This window comes from Varanus komodoensis, unplaced genomic scaffold, assembly GCF_004798865.1.
Source record: "Varanus komodoensis strain SLA01 unplaced genomic scaffold, ASM479886v1 scaffold8, whole genome shotgun sequence".
In the NCBI taxonomy this organism is placed as follows: Eukaryota; Metazoa; Chordata; class Lepidosauria; order Squamata; family Varanidae; genus Varanus; species Varanus komodoensis.
The window spans coordinates 892390-917737 of record NW_025336481.1 but is presented as its reverse complement, the minus strand read 5'-3'; the positions used below and the strand labels follow the sequence as shown (position 1 = coordinate 917737).

At 60.4% G+C, this 25348-nt stretch overlaps 1 protein-coding gene across 1 annotated transcript in view; it reads right to left on the bottom strand.

Annotated features, from left to right (window-relative positions):
• NOL4L (nucleolar protein 4 like) overlaps positions 1 to 25348 on the bottom strand; it is a 109822-nt gene that overhangs the window by 81089 nt on the left and 3385 nt on the right. The window contains exon 4 of the mRNA XM_044455115.1: positions 24740 to 25066. Coding sequence (XP_044311050.1) covers positions 24740 to 25066 — 327 coding nt within the window. The remainder of the gene's footprint in view (positions 1 to 24739; positions 25067 to 25348) is intronic.

The window sequence follows — 25348 nt, the reverse complement described above, 5'->3', positions numbered from 1 at the left end:
GGGCCGGCGAGGCAGCGCCCGCGGGGAGCCCGCAGGACAGTGCAGGGGCGCGCGCGGCCCGAGCCCGGCCCGCGGAGGCACAGCTGTTTCTCTCGGCGCTCCTGCCCCGCAGCCGCGCCTTTGCCCGGCGGCACAGGCGAGGCGCTCTGCGCTTCCTCAGGGGAACCCTCTTCTGCCTTAGCTAATTCAGGTTGAGAGCTTTTGCGCAAAGCAGTAGAGACATCCTGAATAGCATTCCCAGGTAACTCAAAGGCTCCGCTCCAGAAAATGGAGACCAAACGCAGAATAGCCTAGCAACATGCATGCAATAAATATATACCCACTAAATGGGTATGGTTGGGCACTTTGATACTTTTGTAATTATTATAAATATTGAAACGTGTGTGTGATTATTTGCTATAGGTCAGAAACCCCTGGCCCTGATACCTCTGGAATTTAATCTTGGTTTCGTGCATGCATGTGAAATCTCAGTGTCACTCTGAGGCCCAGGCTGGAGCCATAAACCTGCATAAATTTAAATTATGTATGTCCAATAAAACAACAGTCTTGGGGAACCCTGAAGATTAATCGTTTTATTTTGGAATGAGCTTCCATGGACTCTGTTCACTTCATCAAATGCACAAAGTGTTAATTTCACGCGCTTCATGCATTTGAAGCAAGAATGTCCCTGGTTTTGCCAGGTGCAACTGAAATGCAGAAAGTACAGACAGTGACACACGAAACGGTTCCTCACTGATCTTGCAACGACGAGCAAATTAACATGCATGCGGGCATATAAATAAATAAGCCTTTGTCCTTATTTAACGCACAAGAAATAAGAGCCGAATCTCTTGAATGGTACGTCATCAGTTGCACCTTGGTACCTGTCTCTGACATTCCCTTAAGTCGGCACGGATCTGCACGGTCCCCACGGCGTCCTAGCAGTTTCAAACACCTTCCCTTCAGCCCACAGCAGTCTCTGAACTTGGCATGCTGGAAGTCACATTTGCACCCATTTATTCTTTTGTGCACACACACCGGTGTGCTTGTCCTGCGAAGCGGGCACTGTCCACAAAAGCTGATGCCAAAATAAACTGAAGGTGCCACAAGACTCTTTGGTATTTCTCCCACAGCAGCAATTCCTCTGCAAGCTAGATTCGCTGAGCGTGCTTATGGAGAGGACTGAAGCTGGTTGGGCACAGAGGTGGAGGCCCAGGCTTGGCACGCCGGCCCGGCCTCCCCAGAGGGCGGTGTTGCCCCCTCTCCCAGCTGCTGCCATCCTCCCACCCCGAGAGGCAGCGGAGGCCACTGTCACCCCATCCAGCCTCTGCCTGCTCTTCCCACCGAGAACTCCAGCCCTCCAAATCTACTCAGCTGGGCCCGGTCGACGTTTCTCGGGTGGCAGCATAATTGGGGGCCACATCTGGGACTCATAGCGCCTAAGGATATGAGCCTGAGCCACCCATCCCATCGCCTGAGCGGGAAGACACCCCGCCACGTCCTCTGCCTGCACCGGCTCTCCTGCCCTCGGGGCTCCTCGGCACCCAGGAAAATCGCCGTCCGTTTACAGGAGGCAGAACTGCCATCGACTGGCCACGCACTCGGGTCGCCGCGCATCCTTCTGCGCGCATCTCCCCATGCGCCCTCGGCCACGCTCCTCCTCATTTTCTGTGGGTGCGGTACTGGCGTGGGTGGTGAGAGGCCAGCGACAGAACCTGCCGTGGCTCAGCCCACAAGTGGCACCCTTGCCGTGGGCTCCTTCTTATTGCCAGTCTATTTTTTCTCTCACCTTTAACTAGTTCTAAAATGCTTTAATGACCACCTTGTAAATATTAAAATGCGGAACTACAACAGTGAAGGAGCTATAGTGCGTGTCTACTTAACTATATTACTTCTCAAACAAAGCCATGCCTTTTCCTATACAGGAGCGTGAAATACGCCCAGTATGACAATTATCAGTGAAAAAAGGCCATGCCAGTCACCGCCATTGCCAAAATGCTGGTGAACAGAAAGGGTTAATATATTCACAAGGTGGTGTCTAAGTATCCTATGTACATCTCACTATTTGTGTATTATTTAAAATATATGTACCGAGAAAAGTGTTTTTGCGCTAGAAAAGGTGACAGCCCTCAATGCCGTGCCCATTCAAGGGCCTTCCCTAGCTCCCTCCAGCCTGGTCTTGCTCTCCCTCTCCCATCTGCAGGTGCTTCCAGCCCCCCTCGCCTTTCGCTCCCCCCACCACCTCCTTAGCTCACTCGGGGCCAGCCAGGCGCCCCAGCAGCCTTCACGTGCCTAGTGCTGTCCCTGGTGGGAGCCATTTTGTGGCAGCGCCCACAGCGATGTCTCATCTCCCCAGACCCGCCCCAGGGCCCTACAGACGGGGGACCCGACCGAAGAGAAGGGTTGTTGAGAAACTGAGCAAGATGGCGCTGACTGCAAAGGTGATCTTGGACGTGTGCTCAGCTGTGACAGCTTCGAGCGCCTGATGGATCACAGACCCCCCAAAACCACCCCCTTTGAAATTGTGATCAGCACCAGCCTAGCCATTGGCAAGACCCTGGAGGGCTGCCAGTTCTTCAACCCATCACGGTAACCGCACCTCTAAAAGGTGTCAATACCCGCCTTTTCAAGGTAGAGGAACCCAAACCGGGCCCGGCCTTTCCCCTGTGAGTCTTCAGTTCTGGCAACTCCCTCATAGTGAGGAAAACTCCACTCGTGTGCGGCTTTTTAAAAGCAAGGCATTGTGTCGTCACCGGCACAACGACAACATGAATCAGCCAGTGCCCTGGCCAGCCTCGGATGCTTCCACAGCACGCCCACGGCCCCTCATCCCAAGAGGGATCTCCACACGCAGCTCCCTCATTCTGCGCTCCCCCCACGATACTAAATCTGGCTCCTTGTGCATGGGGAGAAGTCCCTTCAGCAGCTGGAGTGGAGAGGTAGCCAAGGCTTGTTTGTAAGCCCAGCTCCGAGGCCACAGGACCCGGCGGCTCAATCAAACGGCACCGAACCCGCAGGGCAAAGCAGGACTTCCAAGATCGGCGTGGCACGGTCTCGCTCCCCGTCCTGCACCACAAAGCCAGTGCACCAGACCAGGCCAGGATCAGCCTGCAGAAACCACTGCCTGAAGCGCTGAATGAATGAAACGGGCCGCCTCCTCCTCAGACTTCACCCTGCTTGAGAGATTTCAACAGCAGGAGGGGCTCCGGGAGAGCATGCAGAAAGCCTGACTCTATGCCAGGTTTTCGGAGCAGCCATGCACAGCCTCCTGCTGTAGCCCTTTGAGGTTCCTTGGGAAGCTTGCAACTAAAGATGCAGAGGTCCCATCCGACCTGGACTGCCTTCCAGCCCAGCATCCCAGGAGCCACTTCAAACACCCAGCTGCGTGAGATCTGCAACACAGCTTTTGGGTCTGGGAGCAGGACAAATCTAGACCACCGTTCCCTCGAGCCTTCTTGCCTTTAAAGCGGGGAGAAAAATGCAGAGCCCCCTCCTGCCCTGTAGCAATGCCTGGCTGCCCTTCTGACTGGCTAAGCGCTATATAAATGCGTGTCCTTCCTGGCAGTCCAGATTGTCTGGCACCGGTCCTCTGTGGAAAGGCCTCAGAGTGCTTCCTGCCCTCTCTGCTGATGCACCTGAAGGCAGCTTCGCTGTGCACGGCAGCGTGTGCAGGTTACCCAATAGCCCGTCCCTGGCTCTCCACAGCCTAGCTGCAAACTCTTTGCAGTTCTAATCTGAAACTGCTGCTCTTGCAGCGCTTGTAAGCAACGCATCACGGGAGTCTTCCTCCTTACCAACGGCTGGAGGGCAAACAAGACAACATGGTTTTTGAAAAGAAAGCCCAGAAATTCTACCCCTGTTGGCCCAACACTTGTTCTAAGCCAGCAGGCAAACAGCACAACGAAAGAAGGGGGATGCACCATTCGGAAGAGCAAGGCTTTGCTGTGCCCCTCATCAACCGGAATGCTGCACCAGTGGACCTCCTGCCTGACCCATCCAGGCGCTTCTTCTCAGCCAGCCCGTCTGGATGCCTTTCCCGTCACCACGGACCTGCCCAAGGGCCTGCACTTCAGGCTGTAGATCACAGCTCCTCTACTGAAAACTAGGTGCTGGGGCGCATTCTCCAGACAGGGGGGCCGCTCCCCTCATTGTCCGTGCTGCCTGGGCACGGGAGTCCCGCGTGCCCAGAGAGTGCCAGGCTGGGGAGACTGGACGAGGGGAATTGGCCGCGTCCTCGGCTTGCCACTGGCATCGGCTTAGCTGACCCTGTTACGAATGAAGCTCCCCGGCAGGCAGGGTGCACTTGTGGGGAGAGCGGCCAGAGACTTCCAGGGGCCCATGTTCAACCAGAAGCCAGTGTGGAGTCTCCGCTGGGTTTCCTTTTATGGTTGTCGCCCCTGGGCATCCAGTAAAATATCTTTGAGAACTGTCAAAACATTCTGCTTGCTCAAATCTACCCACGATCGATCTAGGCACCAATGGAAACGGAGCCGTTCTGCTCGCACCACTAAAATCATGATTAAAAAGTATAAACCAAACTTCTAAAGGACAGGTCTGTTTTCATGATTCCTTAAAACATCAACACGCTATTTTTCTCCTACACCCACTATAACAACACAGTCTCCTGACAGAAACCTGAACCTCATCATCCAAGGTCAAGGTGAAAAGGGGGCTAGTTTGATGGGAAAGCACCTGGACGTTTTGAGTGAAAAGCTCCGCTTCTTGAATCTTTGCCTTCTCAGAAAGCTGGTCAGAGACTACAAAGCTTTCTCTGGAGGCGTCAAGAGGCTCACTTTTCTCGGTATGTTCTTGGTACAGAGAAAAGCAGCATTGGGTTCCAGATGTGCTAAAGCTCACTGGGGAGCCCCCTGTGTCGAACCAGGCCCCCAAATCGGGGACACAGGGCATCACCGGCGCTACAGCAACTCACGGACACCTTTTCCGACTGCATGAACGGGATCTCCGGTTCGAAGGCGATACTGTCATTCTCGCCTACCCCGAATCCACACAGTGGAGTCCCTTCACTGGCCCAGCTCAAAGATCGCCCGATCTTTCTGCGAAGAAAGAGCAGGTTGCTGGAGCAGCCGGGGGATGTGGGGTGAGATGTGGGGCCAGAGGTTGCATTCGGGGTGAGGGCTGCACGATCGGACTCGGTTGAGGAGAGGATGCAGACACTCCGATCAGTCTCCACCAGGCGACAGGTCAGTTTCAGGTTTCAGCACCTCTGGGATCAAGAAAATAGGAAGACTGAGGAGGCAGTGTGGCATAGTGGTGAGGGTGCACGGCTGGGGCTCAGGAGAGGCAGTTTCCGCTCCCCACTCATTCATGAAGCTCACTGGAGGACGCGGGCCAGACACTGACTCTCAGCCTGACCGACCTCACAGGGCTGTTGGGGGATAACCCAGAGCGCCGTATGCTGCTGCAGGTTCCTTGCGAGAGGAAGACGGGTGAGGTTCCAGCGTAACGCAGGGGGGGTCCCGGCAGCATTGGGCCTGGTGGAGACCAAACTGATTGCCTGCAAACCCGCCTCTGCCACACCGTCCCGAGTCAGGCTACGTGGAGACCTCCGGATGGCAACACCCGTGCAGGGTCTCCCTGGAGGGCCGTGGGGGCTGAACGGTCGGGTCCGGCCCAGGACCCCCAGCCACACCCCAGCGGTGGCAGGTAAGAGCTGCAGCGAGAACAAGCCCCGTGTTATTCCCACGGTCCTGGTGGTTCCATGACTTAAGTGAGCTTTAAATGCAAAACTGTCCATGCTCAGGAACTGGCTCTCCAATCAGGGCTGGCGAACAGTCTTGCTGTCGTTGTTCCAACACAGAGAAATGCAGAAAAGATTTTCTCTTGACCCTGATCAAGGTGCAACTTCCATTGTGCCATTTTAAAACAGGTCTGGGTAATAATTTCATTGTTTTCGTGCCCTCATTTTAAATTGTTTTAAGGTTTAATTGTGCACATTTTTTGTACTCTGCCTTGCTGGTTTTTTGGCACCCAGGACAACACAGACGTCTTAGTAACACCTAATAAAATAAATACATACAGCTTTAGATCATGGAATGGAAACTGGGGGCGGGGGATGAACGTTAGCTCAATGCCTCCAAGGTCACTAGATCCAGGATCTAATGTAACCTAAATTTGTGCCACTGCCCTTCCATCTGCCCACCCTCCACACACAAACACACAGAGACCTCTTTTTTGTAGCGTCTTGCCTGATGGAAGAGGCCAAGAGAGTCTGAAAGCTTGCCCAATTGCGTGATCTCTGAGCTGGCCTAACGAAGACATCATGCTATATAGGTTTGGGGTTTTTCTTATGGCCAACAAGGCCGCCTTTGTTTTCTTTTGGTTTTTTGGGTTGCCCAAGTACTGCTCCATTGTGTTCCCCTCCCATGTTTATAGCTCAACCTCTGCTGAACACAACGTTCAAGCCCCCTGCCTTCTTAAGCCCCTGAGACTATTACGAATAATATTTCTGTACATCTCAGTTCAAGGAGGACGCTGCCGTCTGGAAAAGGTTCACAAGGGAGCAAGGGGAATTCTCTCTAAGGTACGGGGGCAAGAAACAGCCAGCCCTTTCCGCAAAAGATGGGCTCCGAACCCAACATGGTATGTATAATCTCAGCTGAAAGGCAGGACAGAACACATGCAGATTTGCTGCACCTCTGGACCAGAGTCTGGGATGGCAGGGAGGTTTTATGATGCTAGTCAAACAGAAATAAGGATTGGCTCAGTACGCTGGGGGGAGGCAGTCTCTCTTCTGGGCCAATATTCAGTTTACCTCCCTCCTGCGCACACAATCCCCACTTAAGTTCATTTAGTATGGAAGCATATGCAGTGCGAAGCATTTTCCAGGTCCTGAAAGAAAGATGCATCCGCAAAAACCTGACCTGAGTGAGCAGGACTGAGCTCAAAGTATTAACTGATTAATCAACTCAGCACCCATCAGGAGGCCTGTGGCTATTATTAAACCCCGGGGATATGGGACAGCCGCCTTTCCAAAAGCACTCGCTCTTGATTAGTCCCGCAAAGACACATGAGAGCCTGCCTGAGGTTCTCTCCTTTTCTCCCTCTTTTGGGCCTTCAGCAGTTGCCAGGCAGGCAGAAAATCAGCAGGTGCAGTTTCTCTGCACGGAAGTGCCACCAGGGAAAGCTGCGCTGGCTATACCTTTGCTTCCTCTGCACCTGGCAAAAGCCGGGCCTTCATCTGAAATCAGAAAGCAACGCTAACTCTTGAAAAGTCAACAGTTTCATGCGCGTTCCGAAAAGCAACCAGGAAGTGCTCCACATCCTGCTTTACTCTGACTGCGCAACGCGAGCAGCCTAGAGGTGGTCAGGCACCGGAGGGAGACCGGCATGCTGCGCATACGCAGGGGCTAAGCCACGGGGCGGGGGACCCACAAACACACGCCTGACAAGAACATGCCGGAAGGGAACGCTCTTCTTCCTGTGCTTTCAGCAGCGACCTAGAAGGCTGGAATTAACCACCTCGCATCCCTGCACTGTGAAAAGCTTCGCCTGCTTGACTTCTGCCTAAATGCATGGCAGAGGAAGCAGGCACAGGAAACGGAGCCCTTGGTCACGGCTTGGATTCAGCCGTGCTCCATCTTTCCCCGCCACAGCGACATTTTGCTGGGCCTGCTCACGCCCACCCTTGCCACGGAAGCCTCTCCTCTCCGGGCCGCTCTCTCCCCAGGGCCCGACTTCAGGCTGCAGGCTGCTCCAGAGGCGGGGGCCGCCCCCCTCCTGCACACGCAGACACACGGCTGTGCCACCGAGCCAGGCGCCCTTATTTAATCAAGAGCTCTCCACAAAACACTCCTTTGAAACAAAAGCATCCCCCGTTCTGTTCTTGCGATTCAGCTAAAATGACGGGGCAGACATTTCCCTCCATGCCAGGGATGAAGTCATTGCAACGAGACGACGAGCGGGAAGATGCCAGAGGAGCGGTCCCACTCGGGGCAAGCCGCAGACCACCCTCGCCAGGGCGCGCGAGGGTTCGGAACGGAAAGGACCCTGCCGGCAGCAAATCTGTAACCGGACCCCAAGGCCTCGATGGCTCGATAAAAACCAAACACATTCCGGTCACATCTGTACTGGAACCCTAAACCGTTCGGCTCTGGCTCCGCAGCCCTGCCTTTTCTCCCAAAACTCTGCCAGCGAGAAGAAATACAAACGCAGCGCTGCTCTTCAGGCGCCCCCACGGGAGCAGGCGCTTGGGACCATCTGGGTTCTGCTGTGAGACGCAGCACGCCAAGGGCTCAGGTGTGTGCTGCTCCAGGGAGGGGCTTCCAACAGGCCGCGGGGCGAAGAAAGCCCCCTCCCCTCATAAAAAGCATCTGGCTGCCCCCATCCAGTGTCGAAAGGTGCCTCCTGAGCTTAACCCGTTTCCAGTGCTTTAAAAGTCGTTCTACTGAACCCTCTCAAAGAGCATTTTTAAATATAGGAAAACAAAGCTTTTTAAAGGCTCCTGCGAGGTATTTTTAGCAGAGCATCCACGTGCCAATTAGGAGTACTGACATATTTTGCTCTGCTGTCAGGAAGCTCTCCAAGTACCTTCTGGGGTGCTCCCAGCAGACTCTCGCACAGGTGCTAATCAGGCCCACACGAATCCGGCTGCAGCCGAGCCGTGGCCACTGGCCCCTGGGGTGCACCAGACGCTGCTGCAGTGGAAGCGGGGCTCGCGGGGCGAAGCCCCACGATTTTTCCAGCAGCAGGGGCATTGTGTCCCCTGCCACCAGCCTCGACCGTTTGGTCCCTGCCAAGAGTCTCTCTCACCTGGGCCACAATCCCCACTGTGGCAGAGGGCAGGGCCCCGTAGGATTCAATGGGTTTTTCTTGAAACAAATACCGGGCAAGCTGCTCTGCGCTCATGCGCACACGATACACGCACCCCGATTTGGATCCTGCGGCTTCTTGCATTTTGGGGCTCCTTTCGGGGAATGGCCACAGGATGAGCACTGCGTTTTCACATTTACCGCTGCCCACCCATTTGCTGGGCTGCAACTCCCATCATCCCCAGTCAGCATGGGATATAGCATCACCAGCTTGTCTATGGAGGGGGCTAATTTAAATCAAGGCAAATTTCAACCGTGCTTTAAATTTTCAACTAAAAACCCCACTGTATTCCTGGTCACTTTGTAGGGGTGTGAAAACGGGCAGGAAGAAAACTGACGCATCCAAAGTATGGAGCCAGGGGAGCGTTTTGCAAATGCGCCGAACTGAGAAAGACGAATGAGGGGCACTAGGTTAATCAAACCAGACCTTCCTTGGAAGCACAAATGAAGAAAGCGGGGCTGTCGTGCTTTGGGCGCCTCACAAGAGAAGGCAAGACTCCCCGGAGAAGAATGCCATGCCAGGGAAGGTCAAGGCAGGAGACGACATGAAAGAGATGGGCCTCGGCTTGACAAGAGCTGAGCGGGACTGTCTGGACAGGATGGGATGTGTTGGAGGGCTTTCTTTCTTTCGTTCATCGGGTTGCCACAAGCCAGGGACAACTTGACAATCCCTCACAAGGTCAACAAAGCCCTTTCCCCGTTGCATCGCGTCTGCTGGCTGGCTGACTGCAGGGACTATCGTTAAAGCAACGCAACGCCGTGGAGCCTTCCCTGCCTTCCCGGGCCAGGGTCCGACTCCTGAGCCACGCCTCCTTGCATCACAAGCCTCCCACGTGCTCAGCGGCCAGGAGAAGATGCTGCGGGCAGCACGTGTCCACTCAGACGCAAGGACACCAAAGCAAAGCACCCAACGCTTTGCACGAGTGGATGCTGCTCAATTATTTATACCCGGCCACGGTAAGAAACCCCGTGCATGAGATATTGAGTCATCTTTCATCGTGCTCACTCTCAAAAGTCCAACATTTCTTCCCGTGGTTGTTAGCTTCACACAGAAGAACGGGCTTTATGTTACTATGTTTTGATAGAAGTATCCCAAATTGAGTTTTAACACAGAGACAGATTTTGTTTCCAACCACGATATTTCTAAAGCAGGACAGCGGACACACTAACACATCAATTGATCCTGAAATGTTGGATCCACCTTGGCTATCTGCAAGAGGGAGCCCTCTAGGTGTGTTACAGTACAATCCCCGGGATTTCCAGCCAGCACGACCAAAGGCCACAGCAAGGATGGGAGCTGCTGGCCTGCACATCTGGAGGCCTCAAGGTTGGGAAGCCTTTCCCTTTGGGTTCTCCCGAAAAAAGACTCTTAAAAGAGCAACCAGGTGCCAAGTCTGAAGCAGGGCCGTCTTCACGCACGGGCCTGGTGGGCACTTGCCCGTGGGCCCCACACTAATCTGTGTATGTTGACCCTTGGAAAATTGGAAAACTTCCAGAATTAACAGCAGTTGTCGTTGTTGTAGGGGCCCCAGCACAGTGCTTTGCCCGGGGCCCATAATGCTGTTCAGACGGCCCTGCTCTGAACAGAAGTTCCCTCTGAGCTTTGCAACCAAGAACCTACCTCCCTTTGTCTCTGAAGGAGAAAGAAGATACAGACTTCTATCAAACCTGGGACTCTTTTTATCACTGGCTAGAGAAACGGGACTACGCATAGACTTAAATACGTTTATAGTTTAAAATAAAAAGAAAAAATGTGGGGGGCTGACCCAGTAGGTCTGATGTTATCGATGACTGATGCTTTTTTTTGATAGGTATATATTAAAAATAAAACTGATTTAAAAAAAAGAACCTCTCTTCTTTGCAGAGGCTCTCCAAAGTTCCCACCTGAGCACCTGCAGGAAGCGGCAAGCGGACTCTGTGGATCAATACTGTAAATCGAATCTCTCTCTTTTCCCCATGGATGGCCTTCAGCGGCCGAGTTAAACCTTAGCCAGCCTGCTGCAGACATCCTGCAGGAAAGGCTAGGTCAAGTTGGTTGCAGGGCCAGAAATGGGTTTAACCAAATTTATTCCTGAGGATCAGCAGTTTGTCAGCAAAAGAAAGAAAGAAGCACCATGAATCTTAAAAAGTAAAGATATTCCCTCCTATAATATATTTTTTTAACTCAATCAACCAATCAGCTAAAACCAGAAAGCTGGGTGGTTCAAACTCTTTCACTAGTTCATGGCTCTGGCTGTTTGCAAAAGCCACCGCAGGTCATGTGCTTGCACGGGACGAGTGCGCAGCCGCATGGAAAGGGGTCCCACCTTGGTCCCAAGGTGGCCCCAAGAAATGGCCCCAAGGCCAGCCAAGCACCGAATTCCCAGGCCTCTGCCTCTTCCGCGGCACAATGATCCCGATGTTTTCCGTGCCACTGAAGGACCCTGGCGAGGCCGTCTGGAGATGGCGGCGATGCATGGCTCCCAGACTCCGGGCCGCTCGGGGCCTCGGCCAAGGCGGGCAGCTCCAGCGCCCTCGCCCCAAGTTCCACAAACCCCCACCAAGGGGCTTTTCTGTGCCCTCCTTCCTGCCCGCAGTTGCTCAGTTCGGGGCATTTAAAAGCGTTGCCAACAGATCCGTTTTTTCTTAAAACAAGAAAGCGGTATTGGCAGTATAGTCCCAGTGAAAACGAACAATTTTAACCCTTCATAAATCCCACTTTTTAAACGGAGCTTTTCATTTGACGACTGTCAAAGCCCACTTCCCCCATCAAAGGGTTGGCTCACCCTTTGGTAGAATCCTGCAATGGCAGACTCTTGGGAGCAGGTGCTAAAGTGGTCACCTTTGGGACTCCCCTGCCCCCCCCCCAAAACACGAAAAACTCAGAGCATCTTGCCTCCAAGGGAGTGAATGGCGGCCCTTGCCAGTTGCACCCTTGGTTACAATCAACAGCTCGCCTTTTGACAGCTGCCGGACGTAACCGAAATTGCAAAATCTCCAGGAAAAAAAGTTGGAAGTAGGAAAAGGCGATAGTGATGCCAAAAGGCTCATAGATGCAGTGCGGGGGGGGGGAGAAGAGCAGTTCAGCTGGTGGCCCCTGGAATATCTACAAAGGCCCAAGAGGCGAGGCGAGGCGAGGCGAGGCGAGGCGAGGCGGGGCACTGCAGCCCAGCTCTCCATAGCCAGCCGAGCATCTGCTGAGCAACCACGGCTCGATCACCCAACCACCCACCCATCTTGGCTACTATACAGGGTGGCTTAGCAGGACGTGCAGATCCCCCCGCTATGAACCAAGGGGAGGAATGTCTCCCTGTACTGCACCTGCACGGACGGACAGCAACCCACCTGGAAAAATCTGCAGTCCCAACTGGAAACCCTTCTGGTTTGCCTCATCTTTGAGGCAGAAGGCCTCTCCGGGAATTGGGCTGGGAATATCGGAGCTACTTTGGGGAGGGGTTTTCTCTCATATTTACAGTTATTCTGGTGAAAGCTTGTTTTATGGTTTGGACTTGAAAATACCAAGAAACTTCAGGAAACTCTGGCGCATAACTAATAAAGTTGCCTGCATCTGAGAGAAAAGGCATTGCATTTCATTGAAACAAAGCGGCAGGGTAGCACAGGGAAAGGGGGGGACTGAACGGAAAAGGCACAGAGGACTGCCAGCCACCTGCCCCCTCCTCTGCCCCCCCCCCAGGGGGAAAAGTTGGCAGCCAACTGTTTCAACTCTTGTGCAAACAGAGGCCGAGACTCTAGTGGGACCAATTGCTGGGATATTAATTTGAAGGCTGAAACCGGGGGGGGGGGGGGGGGCGGGAGGATTTGAAAATACCGAGAAGTGTGCAGGTTCTATCCCAGATGGAGGCTGGGGTGCGTGCACCCCTTCGGCAGGCACCCCCCTGGCAAGGTAAGCTGCTTCTGGGCTTGCCGAGAGGCTGGGAAGCTCGCGGGGAAGCCATGCCGAGAGGAGCAGGGGAGGTCGGAGGGCGAACCCGAGAGCTCTGAGCGGCGGCGAGGCAGCGTCCCTCGCCCAGAAGGGCCGGGGGCATCAATAATGCAAGACGGCTCCTCTCCAGGTAGCCGGCACGGCCCCCGCGGCCGGCCACCTGGCTACCTCTTTACCTTGGGGGGCGGACAGACAGGAGGGACGCCATGAACCGGCCGCCTCGCGGAGGACCTGGCTAGACCTGAAAACGCCCGAACATCCTTTCATGCCGGAAAGACGGGCGGCCGGGGGGGGGGGCGCCCAATCCCTCCCCTCCCCGCCAGCGTTTCCCTGGTTTGGCGGCAGCGCGGTGCCGCGGACGCGCGGCGTCCACACGAGGCGCAGAGGCCAGATCCGGTTGCTAAGAAACGGGCCTGCGCTCCCCGGGCCACACTGACCTTTGTCACTGCCACCAGCTCAAGGGCTTTCGCGGGCGCACGAGGGGCAGGCGGGGACGGGGGGGGGGAGCCCGCGACGGTTCCGCGGCGCACCGCCGGGCCCCAGCACCGAGCCGCGCGCCTCCGGGGGCAGAGACGTCCCGCAGCGGCCGCGCTGGCACCACCGGCTGGAGGGAGGAGGGCAAAACGGAGCCGGCACCCCTCGGAAGCCCTGCCGTGCCCGGGGAGGGTGTGCGGGGAAGCCGCGCGGCAACGGGCTCAGCTGCGCAGAGCCGGCGTGCGGGGTGCGGCGTGGCATCGCTGCCCAGCCTTGGCATCCGAGCAACAAAAGCAGTGCCTGCAGCAGCATGGTGGCAGAGGAGGAGGAGGAGGAGGAGGAGGAGGGAGGCCGCGGAAAGCTAGACAAAGGAAGCAAGCGGGAGACGGAGCTGGCGCTTGGGCACACGCCGCAGACTCTCTCCTAACGGCTTCTTCTCATCCTTGGCTGAGCAAGGGTCCCATTTTGGAGCAGGCTTTGATGTGCGTGTCGCGGGCTCAGAGGATGAACTGTGGGACGGGGAGGCGGTCCTCCCGAGACCCATTCCCACTCCGGCACAGCCTTCCCCAACCCGGTGCCCTCAATTTAAAGGCGCAGCCGCGGCCACGTAGCAGCTGCCGCACTGGGCTGGGCAGACCCAGGTTCCAGTACCTGCTGTGCCACGCGGCTCTTTGGTTAGTGCTCGAGGGTAGAAGGGGTGACAAGGAGGGCCAGGCGTGGGGCGTGGGAGGGACTGGGAGACACAAAACCGAGCCAGGATTCGAGCTGCCCCGTCCGCAAAGCAGTCTTTTAAAGCATTCATGCCCGGTTCACAAAGGCCCTCCTGTGAGTTATCCACCTGCCGAATTGATCCCGGGCAGCTGAATGTGTGAAAGGAGCCCCTAGGCTGGGACCGTCTGCTCTGCTCTGATGGGGGTTTTCTGCCGGTCCTCTTTGGCTCGGATACGACCCTTCCCCAAAGGATCCTGATGGAGGTGGACGACGCAACTTACAGGGAATCGACTACAGGGAATCACCCGGAAGTCACCTCTAAGGAGCTGAGTGGCAAACACATGCACAGAGGCCGCTCCACACGCTTCTTGCGCCTTCCACCCCCCCCGACAGTGGCCCCCGCCACGCCGGCTTGGCTCCAGAGATGAGCCGGACACCTTGCCCGCGCTGACATTCAATTCCGATCATCTCCCACCCAGCACCTGGACGACGCCACGCCAGGGAAGGCGCGATGGCAAATTGGAGGGCGACGGTGGGCCGGAAGGTGGAGGAGCCTCTCCTGCAGCTACGGAGCTTTTCTTGGTGTCCATCTAGAAATAAAGCCCACCGCTCCGGGTCGGCCAGGGCCGTCTGCTTCCCCCGAGCCGGCCCTCCGTGTTCTCTGGGCAGACGTGGCTCATCCCCAGGTTTTCGGCTACCGGAATTCTTCTTCAGGGAGAGACAACGGGATGAGAAACTCCGGCTTGGTCTCCCGGCTTTTCAGTGCCTGGCTTCTCAGTTACATGTTTGCACCCCTTAGCTTGTGGCACTGCTTCTGCAGAACTTCTCAAGAAGGTTGGACTTGTATTAAAAGCAGCCCTCTTTGGCCAGAAGGTTCGACTAGCTCAGCCTTACCCAGCCAGGTGTACTGCAGTTGTGTTGGACTGCAGCTCCCATCATCCCTAGCCGGCATTGCTGGCAGCAGCTGTATCCCAACACATCTGCAGGGCACAAGATTAGGGGAGTTCAGGCCGGATTCTCTCTAGGTCGGCTCCTGCAAACAACGTGGCCCTGTGTTTGCCCTCCCCGCAAGCCGGAAGCAAGCCGCACTGCACCCACTGGGACTTTCTGCCCTTTGCTCCCAGCCCCCCTCGCCCCTGCTGAGCCTCGGCTGCCTGGGGCCTGGACCGACCGGCCTGGTGGACAGCATCCCCCGCGAAACCCGGACGCCCAGCACAGGTCCGGCTACAGGCCCGCCGCCTCGCTCATCGCCCGTGCCAAGGAGAGCTCTGGGAACGCAGCACTTGCGAGAAAGCACGGCGGCGACTGGTGCAGTCGCTCCGGCAGGGGAGATGACAGACTCTTATTAAGAGGAGCAGGCGTGAAGGGAGGCAGACGGGAGGAAGGCCTCCGCTTGCACGACGACGCGGCCTGCCCGCGCACCTCCGCTGAAATGACGGGCGGCCTTTTTAGGCCCACCGTGCGGAAGAGCATCCACGGGCAGTGGACTTCCGGAGCGTCTCACCACGGGCTCTGCCTCGCAACCAGCACCACTTTTAAGAAAGCTTTCAATCAAGGCATCGGAGGAGGTCTCCTGGCAGAGGTGGTGGTGGGTGCCGCATCCCCGGGGCTTTCCTTTGGAGCCCCCAACCCTCCGGGAGGCTGCTGTCCCTGGAAGCACGCGGAAAGTAAGGCACAGAGGCCCTGCGCTCTGTGGCCCCTATGCCCCCAAGCCAGGCAGTCTTTTGCCTCCCCCAGGCCTTGGATCTCTCAGGGGAGGGGTCCTGAAGCCATCTCCCCTCACCACGGTGCCCCTTCTTGCAAGCAGCCGATTCCCTCTAAAGAGCAGGGAGAGACTTCACGGCATGTCCGCTGACAGATTCAGGTCGGGCGTTTGCCCATCCGGCCGCCTCAGCTCCGGCCCTTTTCTGCTCCCGGGCGGCTCCCCATCCCAGCAGCTTAAGCACAAGGAATGGTGCGATCATGTGAGCCCTCCCTCGGCCTTTGGCTGGCCCTGAGCGGCGGCAGCGGCGGCAGCGAGAAGGCCGACTTCAATTAGCTGTTTGTCTCGCTGTGCATGAGAAATCCTGCATTTGTTCCTTCGCAGGAGCAAGCAGGAAAATGTGGCGCGCTCTCTCTCTCTCTCTCCCCCACCATCTCGAAACTTGCACACTGCTCTCTCTGGGGCGAAGATGGCTACAGCCCGGCGAACACCCCGCTGGTGCTCAGGGGGGCCCTTGCGCAAAGGTGCCTGCCGACGGAGAGGCCAGCGAGTCCCCACGGCCCTTTCCGCCTGGCCCGTGCAAGCAGAGCTGAGCTCGCCCCCTCCTCTCCGCTGAGCTCGCCCTCATGCAAGGCTCTTCCCTCCGCGGAGAGGTGGGACGGCAGAAACAACCAGGAGGGAGCCCTCCCCTCCACAAGGAAGCGCGCAAGCACAACCCGGGACCCTGCGTGTCCTGTCTCTGCCCGCCCCCCCCCCGTGAGCAGGTACCCAGGACCACAGGTGGCCCGTGTGGCGTCGTTTTGCTTCCGGGCCGAAGAGCCAGGTCGAGCATCTGCCCGCCACGGCCCAGAAGCCTGGCCCCATTACTAGGTGAGGCCCACATCTGGAACAGCTGCACCGGCTGCACCCCCTCCCCACCCTTCCTGGACCGGGGTAGCAGACAAGCGAGGGGGCTCGCCCCGCCTTGCTTCACTCCCCGCGGGCTGTCCTGCTTAGGGAACCCTGCGGTGGTGCCGGAGGATCCCTGCTGTGATCCTGGGCCCACGGCAGGAGGCAGCGGGTGGGGTTCCCTCCCCAACCCCAGGAAAGGGCCGCCGTCCTCACGGGGCGGCACGGACGGGTGCAGTGAAGCCTCCCCAGCCTGGCGTTCCCACCCCGGCGAGCTCCAAGGGCGGGGGCGAGAGCCACGACCGGGCACTGCCCAGGCCTTCAGGCCCGCCCGGATCAGGACCCTCTGTTGCTCTGGAGAGGAGAAGCCACAACGGGAGAGCAGAGGGCCTGAGCCAAGACCTGAGCCAATCCGTGCTTGCGCCCGCCTGTCTGCAGGGGCATTTAAGACCCCCTGCCGGACCGGTTTTTGCTTAACAGCCGCAAACGGCTGGAGGTTGAGCATGCAGTCGGTCCTGCCGTCCCAGCTCAGTGCAGGGGGCCAAAGTCAATATCGAGGAAGCTTTTCTTGGGGGGCACTCCAGGACTGCGGGGGGGAGATTAGAGGGCAGGGTCCAAATTCCATGCCAGCTCTCACTGCTCGCAATGAACTCAGAGGAGCTTCCATGGATGCGACACAAGCAGAGCGAGACGAGGCAAAGAAGGCAGGCAAGGGCCATCGCAAGGGGCTTGTGGGGCGCAGGTGGCTTCGGAGGGGCGCCTCCGGTAAAGCGGTCTTTGCTCAGCTCCAGGAAGCTGAAAGGGGCTCGGTGGGCCGCTGGCACCGGTGCCCCGGACCCCAGCCAAACCTCGCACGGCACGGGCAGAGCAAGCCCCTTTGCCAGGTCGCGGCGCGTGAGTGGGAGCGTGCCCATGGGAACACAACGTGCTGCGGGTTATTTTTGGCCCTGCGGGGAAACTCCTTCCGGAGGCTGGCAGTGCCACAACATCCACCAATCCAACGGGCCCAGAACAGAACCAAGGAACAGTCGGCCGCCGTCAGTGCAACGTCCGGTGGCGCAGCCCCGTCAGAACCGCTCGCCGAAACAGGCTGCGATGCTCATCTTCAGTGACGAGGCCTGGCCTGGCCTGGCCTGACCACCCCTTTCATCAGAGACACGCCTGCGTGTATTTTTAAAACTCAACCCGAGGAAAGGCGGGGCACTGGATTTGCATGTGGGCAAGTGAAGTGCAGCAAAGGGGCCGCTGGGAAGGGGCACCCGAAACTTCCACCTGCCATGCCAGGGAGGGGCGCCACTCTCTGGGCAGGTGGTGCAAATGAGCCATTCTTGCTTGTCACCTGAGAGACCTGACAAGCATCACTCCCTCCAGGGTGGGACAGTTGCTTTCCCGTGACGGCCAGGGACCCTGTGCTTAAAAGCCAGTGCTCAACAAAAGAGAACGGCGTGAAAAACCTCAGCAGAAGCACATGCTGGTGGGAAGCCAAACCGATTCAGAGAGCCCATTTCCAGCCCTTTTCCTTGCCATGGGGTCCTCCGTGCCTCAAGCCGTCCCATGTGCTAAAGCGCATTAATGGGTTCTCTTCTCCTCCCAAATTCAGATTCATGCGCACCAGAAGCAGAGAGTAGGTGCCCCATGCCCCGAGGGCTTGGTCAACTCAGAAAAGGTCTCATAAGCTAAACAGGTGGCTCAAGCAAATGAGTCCAACCACGTGCAAAAAGGGAACGGAAATACAATGTCATCAGCTGAGCTAACAAAATTGGTTGGATGGACTTTACATTTGGGGGGGCGGGTTGTCCCATTTCATCCAGTAACAATCCCCCACAAACATATCAGCCTGTTTTTTAAAAAAAAACCCTGAGGGTGGTGGAAAGAAAATTATTAAAATCATGGGTGGGATATTGACCAGAAAGAGCTGCCAGCTTGAAAACCTGCCCAGTCCATGCCAGTAGAAAGAATTATATTTAAGAGGAACAACAAGAAAAAGCACACACATTTCCTGTCCAGGTCTGGCTCCGTATTCACAAATATCCCAGCTCTGTCTTGCTCCCTCTTCACTGTACCATCTTGAGATCTAGTATCTTGTTTTTCATTTGGTTTGGAAGGAGCCCTGGCCAAGGAAATGAGATAGGTGGCTGCTAAGAAGAGGGCCTTTTCTGCTGCGACATCCACGTGTGGAATGAGCTTCCCGGGGGGCTCACCTGGGGCCTACATGGGTGAAATGCAAGAGACGGAGCACTTGACCTCCGGGCAGAGGCATGGCCCCGGCACCTTCCCACCCTGGCCAGACCCTCCGGGCCCCTTCCCTGCAACGTGCTTACTTTAGGAAAGTCTCCCCTAGGGGTTAGCCGCTGGGGCTGCCAGGCAAATCCAGCCAAGAGATGCGCATCGAAGGCCTGCAGGCCAGCCCTTCCTCCTTGCATGCTCGGGGGTCCCCCGTTCTGTGGCCTTTGAGCTCCCTGCCCATCCATAAAAATTCAAAAACTGCTTCCCACCAAGTCGAACCGCTGACCCCGAGGACGGCTTGGCCGCCCAAAAGGCGCCTTTTCTACACGTTCAGCGTCCTAACAGACCAGGGGCTGGGGGGGGGGCTGCAGCTTGTCGGGCGCCCTCCTCCCGCCACATGCACGCTCTGCCCCACAGCAACTGGAGCGGTTTTGACAGCTGGCCCCAACCCGGGCAATGCCCTGGCCCGCACCCCCTCGCCTCCAGCCGCTCCGGCCCGCTGGAGGGAGCCGGGGAGGTGGGTGGGAGAAGAGCCGAGCGGGCCGACCCACAGGGCCCGTGGGGCAGCCAGGCCTTGCCGCGCCGCGCCGCGTCTTGCCGTCCAGCTCGACTCCCCCGCAACACCGGCTGCCAGAAATGCGAGTGGCCGGTCTGTGTTCTGTAACCGTGACAAGCTGCCATCACACGTGCCGGGGAAACGCGGCGTTGGTCCCGAACGCGCCCAAGCATGCGTGCCGTCTGGGCAGCAAGTGCTCGGGGGGGGGGGGGAGAAGCTGCGGGGAAGAGGGGCCCTGCTCCACAGCGCGCAACACGCTTCGGAGACCTGCCCACAGACGGGAGAGTGCTTGAGGGAGAAACCCGGAGAGGAGGCTGGCCAGCCCCCCCATGGCAGCCCCAGATTTTCCCAGGAGGCGCCTCTGCTCTGCTCTGCCAGCCCTGCCTGGTTTACCCTAATTCGTGCTTGACTTAGAAATCTTGCTTGACAGGGTAGAATGCTTGACAGGGTAACAGCAAGAGTGCCTCTGAGCATGCACAGCAGGGCCTCCTTTGAACCAAGGACGACACGAGGTGCTCTTTAAGCCGATTCAAGGCATGCCATGGTACTATCGCTCCTTTGCTACCTGCCGGGCAAGGCCCCCGACGGGGCTCAGACGCTCTCCTTCTCCCCATTTGATCTTCAGCGGCCCCGGGTTCGAGAGCCGGGGACCACCCAAAATCCCCAGAGAGCGTCATGACCAAGTGGGGACGAGACGTCCGGCCCCGCCAACGCCCACCCAGCCCGAGCCACTGCACCACACGGCCGGCACCTTCCCTCACGGAGCGCCGAGCACGGTGGGAAGGCGAGACGGGACGGGCCGCGTCTCTGAGCGCGCCTCGCAGGCTTGCTCTTGCCCCAGGGACCGGCCTGCGAGGACAGGACGGCGCGATGTGGGTCACTGCAGCTGGCTGGGACAAAGCCAGGATTTTCACAGGGGCTCCGGGGACGGAGGGCGCGCCACAGCTCGTCCCGCCAGAGGCGCCCTTTGGCGAGGCAAAGCCGTGGCCGCAGCGGCAACAGCAGCTGAACCGGGCCTGGGAATTGCCCAGGGGCCTCCCGCGGGCGTCTCCGCACCAGAGACGGTGCACACAGATGGGGTGGGAGGGGACGCCAGCGCCAGCCCCGGCCGGCCTTTGTCTGGAGCGCTCGCAGCCCTCCGCCTGGGAAAGTCACATCCGCAGAGTTTCGGTGCCAGACACGGCCCGGCTGCCCGTCCCGCCCCGCTCGCCCAAAGCACGGCCATCTGCTCCCCCCAGCGCTCAGCAGATGCAGCCGGCTCCTGCCGCCACATCCCGATCCACCTGAAGCAGATTAGGGCCCGCTCGGCTGGGGAGGGCCAGGGCAAAGTTGGGCCAGGGCCGGTGGGAAGGGGCTGCCCCGGGAAAGAGACCGTGCTCGCTGCCGCACGCAGAGGGCCCTGCCCGGCCTGCAAGCAGCGCCCAGGCCGTCCGTGGGGCAGGAGGGATGGGCCCGCTGCCGCCGGGCGCCCTCGCACACTCCTCTGCCGCTGCCACGGCGCTGGACGGCATCTTTCTTGTGACAGCCGGCAGACACTGAGCCGCCCCTTGCGGGGGTGCCTGCCACGCAGCGGCCCTGACTGAATTTCAGCCCCTTTGTCTGCAAAGCCAAAGAGCCCTTGCCTGGGCGTGGGTCCCGGAAGAATGTAGTCTTAGCCTTTCCCTCCAACCGCTGTGGAAATGGGCTACCCCAGAGCGAAGCCGCAAAGCGCGGGGAGGGAGGAGAGGAGGACGATGCTGGCGGGAGAGCTCCATGGCAACCTCCTGCGCACGACTCCCGTTTGTGCTACTAATTGGCCAAGCTAATTGCCCCAGTTAGCAGCATCTCGACAGCGTTTTGCCCCCCGGACTCCCCGGCCTTGCGGCCCCAGCGAGCACAAGGCAAGGCTGGGCTCCCAAGCAACAGGTGACAGGGAGGCCCCGCAGCAGCCCTCCAGCGGGGTCGCCGTGCCTGCCCCCACGCATCTCTCCGGGGAGGCGGCGATGGGATGGGGCCGAGGAGGGCAGATGGCCGCCCTCCGAGGAGGCAGCCCCACCCCAAAGAGCCGAGCCCGGGAGGAGCCGCGTGGGGGCTGCAGAAGGGAGGTGCCTCGGCCCGCTCTCCCCAGCTGCCCGCCCATGCGGGGAGGGGGAGAGCGAGGCGGCACCTCATCGCAGAGCCCGCCGCGAGGCCTTGGGCACGCTGCTGCACGGGGGCGCCAAGCATGGCGCCAGCAGCCGATGCCTTGCGCTGCAGACCCATCTCTGCTAGCAGAGGAGCAACGGGGAGCTCCGCCAGAACGTGCCCCGCAGGTCCCGGGGTGCGGATGTTTCTGATGCGAAAGGAGGGCGGGGAGCAGGTGGAGAACAACACCTCGACACTCTGAACACCAGGTGGCTGAAGCACGGCCGGCTTCCGGGGGTGGTCGGCGCCTGGAGCGGGGGTGCGGCCAGAGTGGGCCCCTGGAGCCCGATCCAGCGGGTGGCTGCCCCGTGCCAGCAGCCCGTTCGGTCCCCAGCGGCCCTGCTCACTGGGCACAGCCACCCAGGGGTGTGACGCCAGGGCAACCAGGACGGGGCTTGAGGGGGACGGCACGTGCACATGCCCCCCGTTTGCCAAGGACAGAAAGGGGGGTGCGCCATCTCTCTCCCCTGCGTGGGACAGCCCCGCCAGGGGCCCCTTTACGTATGCAAACTATTTCATAAAGCATGCCAGGAACACCTGGGCCTTTGGACTAACAGCCCAGCTCAGCCAAAAGCAACCACCACAATTACCAGAGCAAATATTAGGAGAAGGGCACTTAGAAGCCATGTGGGCAGCAGAAAAACTGGCCAGGTGGGTTTGAGACCCTACAGATGGTGAGGCTATCAAGGGGGCAGGGGCCATTGAGAGTCCCCCCCCCCCCCCCCCCGGCCCTCTCCTGCTCTCCTCTCAGGTGCCGCAATTGCTGGGAATTAAAGGTCTGTCCCTCTAGCAACTTCTCCGAGCCCCCAGAGGCCGAGGCTTGGCTTGTTGATTTAGAGTTGAGCCGCACAGTGAATCCTGCAGGACCGGGAAGCAAACACGGGGCCCAGGGGCTCCATGCCACTGGCGCTCTCCCGCTCCCAAACACCCAGCAGGCCGCTTTCTGCTGGTGACTTGCAAAGCAGCCACGGATTTGGGCGTCCCAGATGACATGGCGGCAGGATAACGGGGCGTGTGCACGCACACACAATCCCACGGTGAGTGGGGGTGGGGGAGAGGGGCCGAGCCTCCCCTGTGAGGCTCCCCAAGGGAGCACCCCATTGGGAAAAGCAGGACCGGCGCAGGCGAGGCTGGCAGCGGTGTTGCGGGTGGGCGGCTGACACATTCGCACGACCGGCGCAGGGGCGAAGAGAGGCTGCTCTGTAGCAGAGGGACTGGCTTCCCCCTGCCCTTCCAATGAAACAACACAAACAAAAATCCCCTTCAGAATAAGGCACGCACGCGCACGCACACACACACACACACGCACGCACAGAGCACGGCTCGCAATGCTGACACCCCTCGAAAACTCTCCGCATCCCGGAGGGGAGAAAGGCGCCCTCGGCGGCCCTCCCCCCCCCCCCCCCCCCCCGGCGCAGGAGCCAGATGGGCGGGCGAGCGGCCTTCGGAGCGTTCGCCACAGATGGGCTGCCTCCGCAGCGGCCTCGCCGGGAACACCCTCCGGGCCAGCGCGGGCGGCGGGGACGGGCAGCGCGGGGGCAGCGCGCCCTTCCCCACGCGAGGCACCCTGCCTCCCCGCGCGGGAGAGTCCGCGCCGCCGGCCCTGAGCGCGGCGGCGGCGGCAGCGCTAAGCCGGTGCCTCCTTCCCGGGAGGGGGAGGGGGAGGGGGAGGCACGCGCGCGCGCGCGCACACACAAGTGCACTTTTCCGGCAAGGCCACCTCCGACCAATTGTCTGCCAAGCGCCCAATCTCCTGGGCAGATGGTGCAAGGGACGGGAGGGCGGGCGGGCGGGGGAGGCTCGCTCGCGCGCCGGAGCCACCCCACCCCTCTTTTCCAGTGTGCCAAACCCCACCCTGGCACGGCCAGCCGAGGAACAGGGATGGATGGAGCGGGCGGGGGGGCCGAGGGCACATGCAAATTGCGGGAGGCACAAGGCGCCCCCCCGCACCCCTTCCGCTTGCAGCGAGCGGAAAGTTTAAACCGGTTCCGATGCGGGTGCGGGGTGGGCCGAGGGACCTGCCCGCTCCAATCGCGGCAGGCAGAACAATGAGGCTGGGGCGGCGCGGCGGAGGCGGCAGGGCTGATCGGCCGGCCGCTCCCGGGCCGGGCCGGGCCGGGCCGGGCCGCCCGCCCGCCCGCCGGGGCCGGGGAGAGGCGAGGGGGTGTGGAGCCCCGGCGGGCGGCGCGGCGGCGTCCTCCGCCTCCTCCGGGCTCGCCTCTGCAGCCGGCGCGGCGCGGAACAATGAGGGCTCGCCTCCCCCGGGCGCCGCTGCCAAGCGGCAGCGGGCTGCGGGCGAGCAAGCGGCTCGGCGGGACAGGCAGCGGCGCGGGCAGGAACCGCCCGGCTGCAGCCCCGCCGCGCGGCAACCTGCGCCCTGCCCAGCGCGCTTCGGAGGACGGCGGCGGGGCGGCCGATGCCCCCGGCAATGCCCTGGCCCCCCCGCGGGCCAGGGAGGGGCGGGGCGCCCTCCTCTCCCCCCGCTGCGCGGAGGCGCGGGACAAGGGGGCGGGCGGAGGCGCGCCAGCCCCGGGAGCAAGTGGAGGCGCGCCAGCCCGCGTGCCCCACGCGAGCGGCGGCGGGCGAGGCCCCCCGGCTGCCTGCGCGGCTGTCCTGCGCCGGCGGGGGGAACGGCTCGCCCGAAATGCGGGGCCACGAGAGGCCGGCGGCGCGGCGTGCGGGGACGCGCGCCGAGCTGCCCCGAGCGAAGGGGAGCCGGGCGGCCGGGCCCGCCGCCTCCCGCCGAGCTCGCGGAAGTGGGACATGCGGGACGGGGGAGGCGAGGCGCGCTCCTCCGGCGGCCGGGCGGGGGCGCAGGGGACCCCTCCTTCCCAGCGCCTGACTCTCTCCGAAATGACCTCACGGAACTGGTCGATTTGGGGTACGGCCCTGGGGGAGCGGAGGGGACTGCTGGCCGGGGGCGGGGCGGATCACCTGCCACACACCCGCGCGCGTGCATACGCGCGTGCACGCGCGCGCGCGCGCGGACCCCTTTGCAGCCCCTCTGCTGCGCCCACCCACATGCCCCCGCAGTGCCCAGGAGGGGGCAGGGGCGCCCAGCCGGAGCCGCGCGTCCTCCTCGCCCAGCGCCGCGGGACGGGCGGCGGCGGCGCTCCTGCGGCGCTGCCAGGCGTGCCCCGGGCATCTCCTTCGCCCCCCCCACCCACGCGCGCCCGCCCGCCCGCCCCCCCCGGGCAATGCAGCGCCGGGGGCCCGGGAAAGAGGGAGGGGGACAGACACGCCACACGGACGGACGGACGGACGGACAGACAGGCGCGGGGCGCACTAACCGTTCCCGTTTTCACCGGCACATACACCACCACTTGAGCCATCTTCGCCGCCGTGGCCGGCGACTCGCGGGTGCCGTTGCCCAGGCGGAAGCCTTTGGAGCGCACCCAGAACTGGAACTTGCCTTTCTCCCCGCCGCCGCCGCCGCCGCCGCCGCCGGCTCCCCCCTGCAGCACCTCCGCGATGCGCTGGTACTTGCTCCGGGTCACCGTCTTGGTCTTGGCCGAGTCGCCGTAGGTGCGCAGGCACCAGTCCCGGAACTGCCGGCCCAGCTCGCTGTCCCCGGGGCGGCTGCCGCCCGCGGACCGCAGCAGCAGCGGCGGCGGCGGCTTCGGCATGGCGGGCGGGCGGGCGGCGGGCGGCGGCGGGCGGGGGAGCCCTGTCCCGGACGAGGCGAGCGAGCGAGCGAGCGAGGAAACGCTTCTGCGCCCTGCCTGGCGCGGCGCGGGCGGGCGGGCGGGCGAGCGAGCGGGCGGGCGTCAGGCAGGCAGGCAGGCAGGCAGGCAGCGAGGAGGGAGGAGCCGCTGGCGAGCAGGGCAGGAGCCGCGCGCGGGCGGGACGAGGCGCACGGAAGCCGGCCGGCCGGCCGGGACAGCGGCGCGCGGGGACGC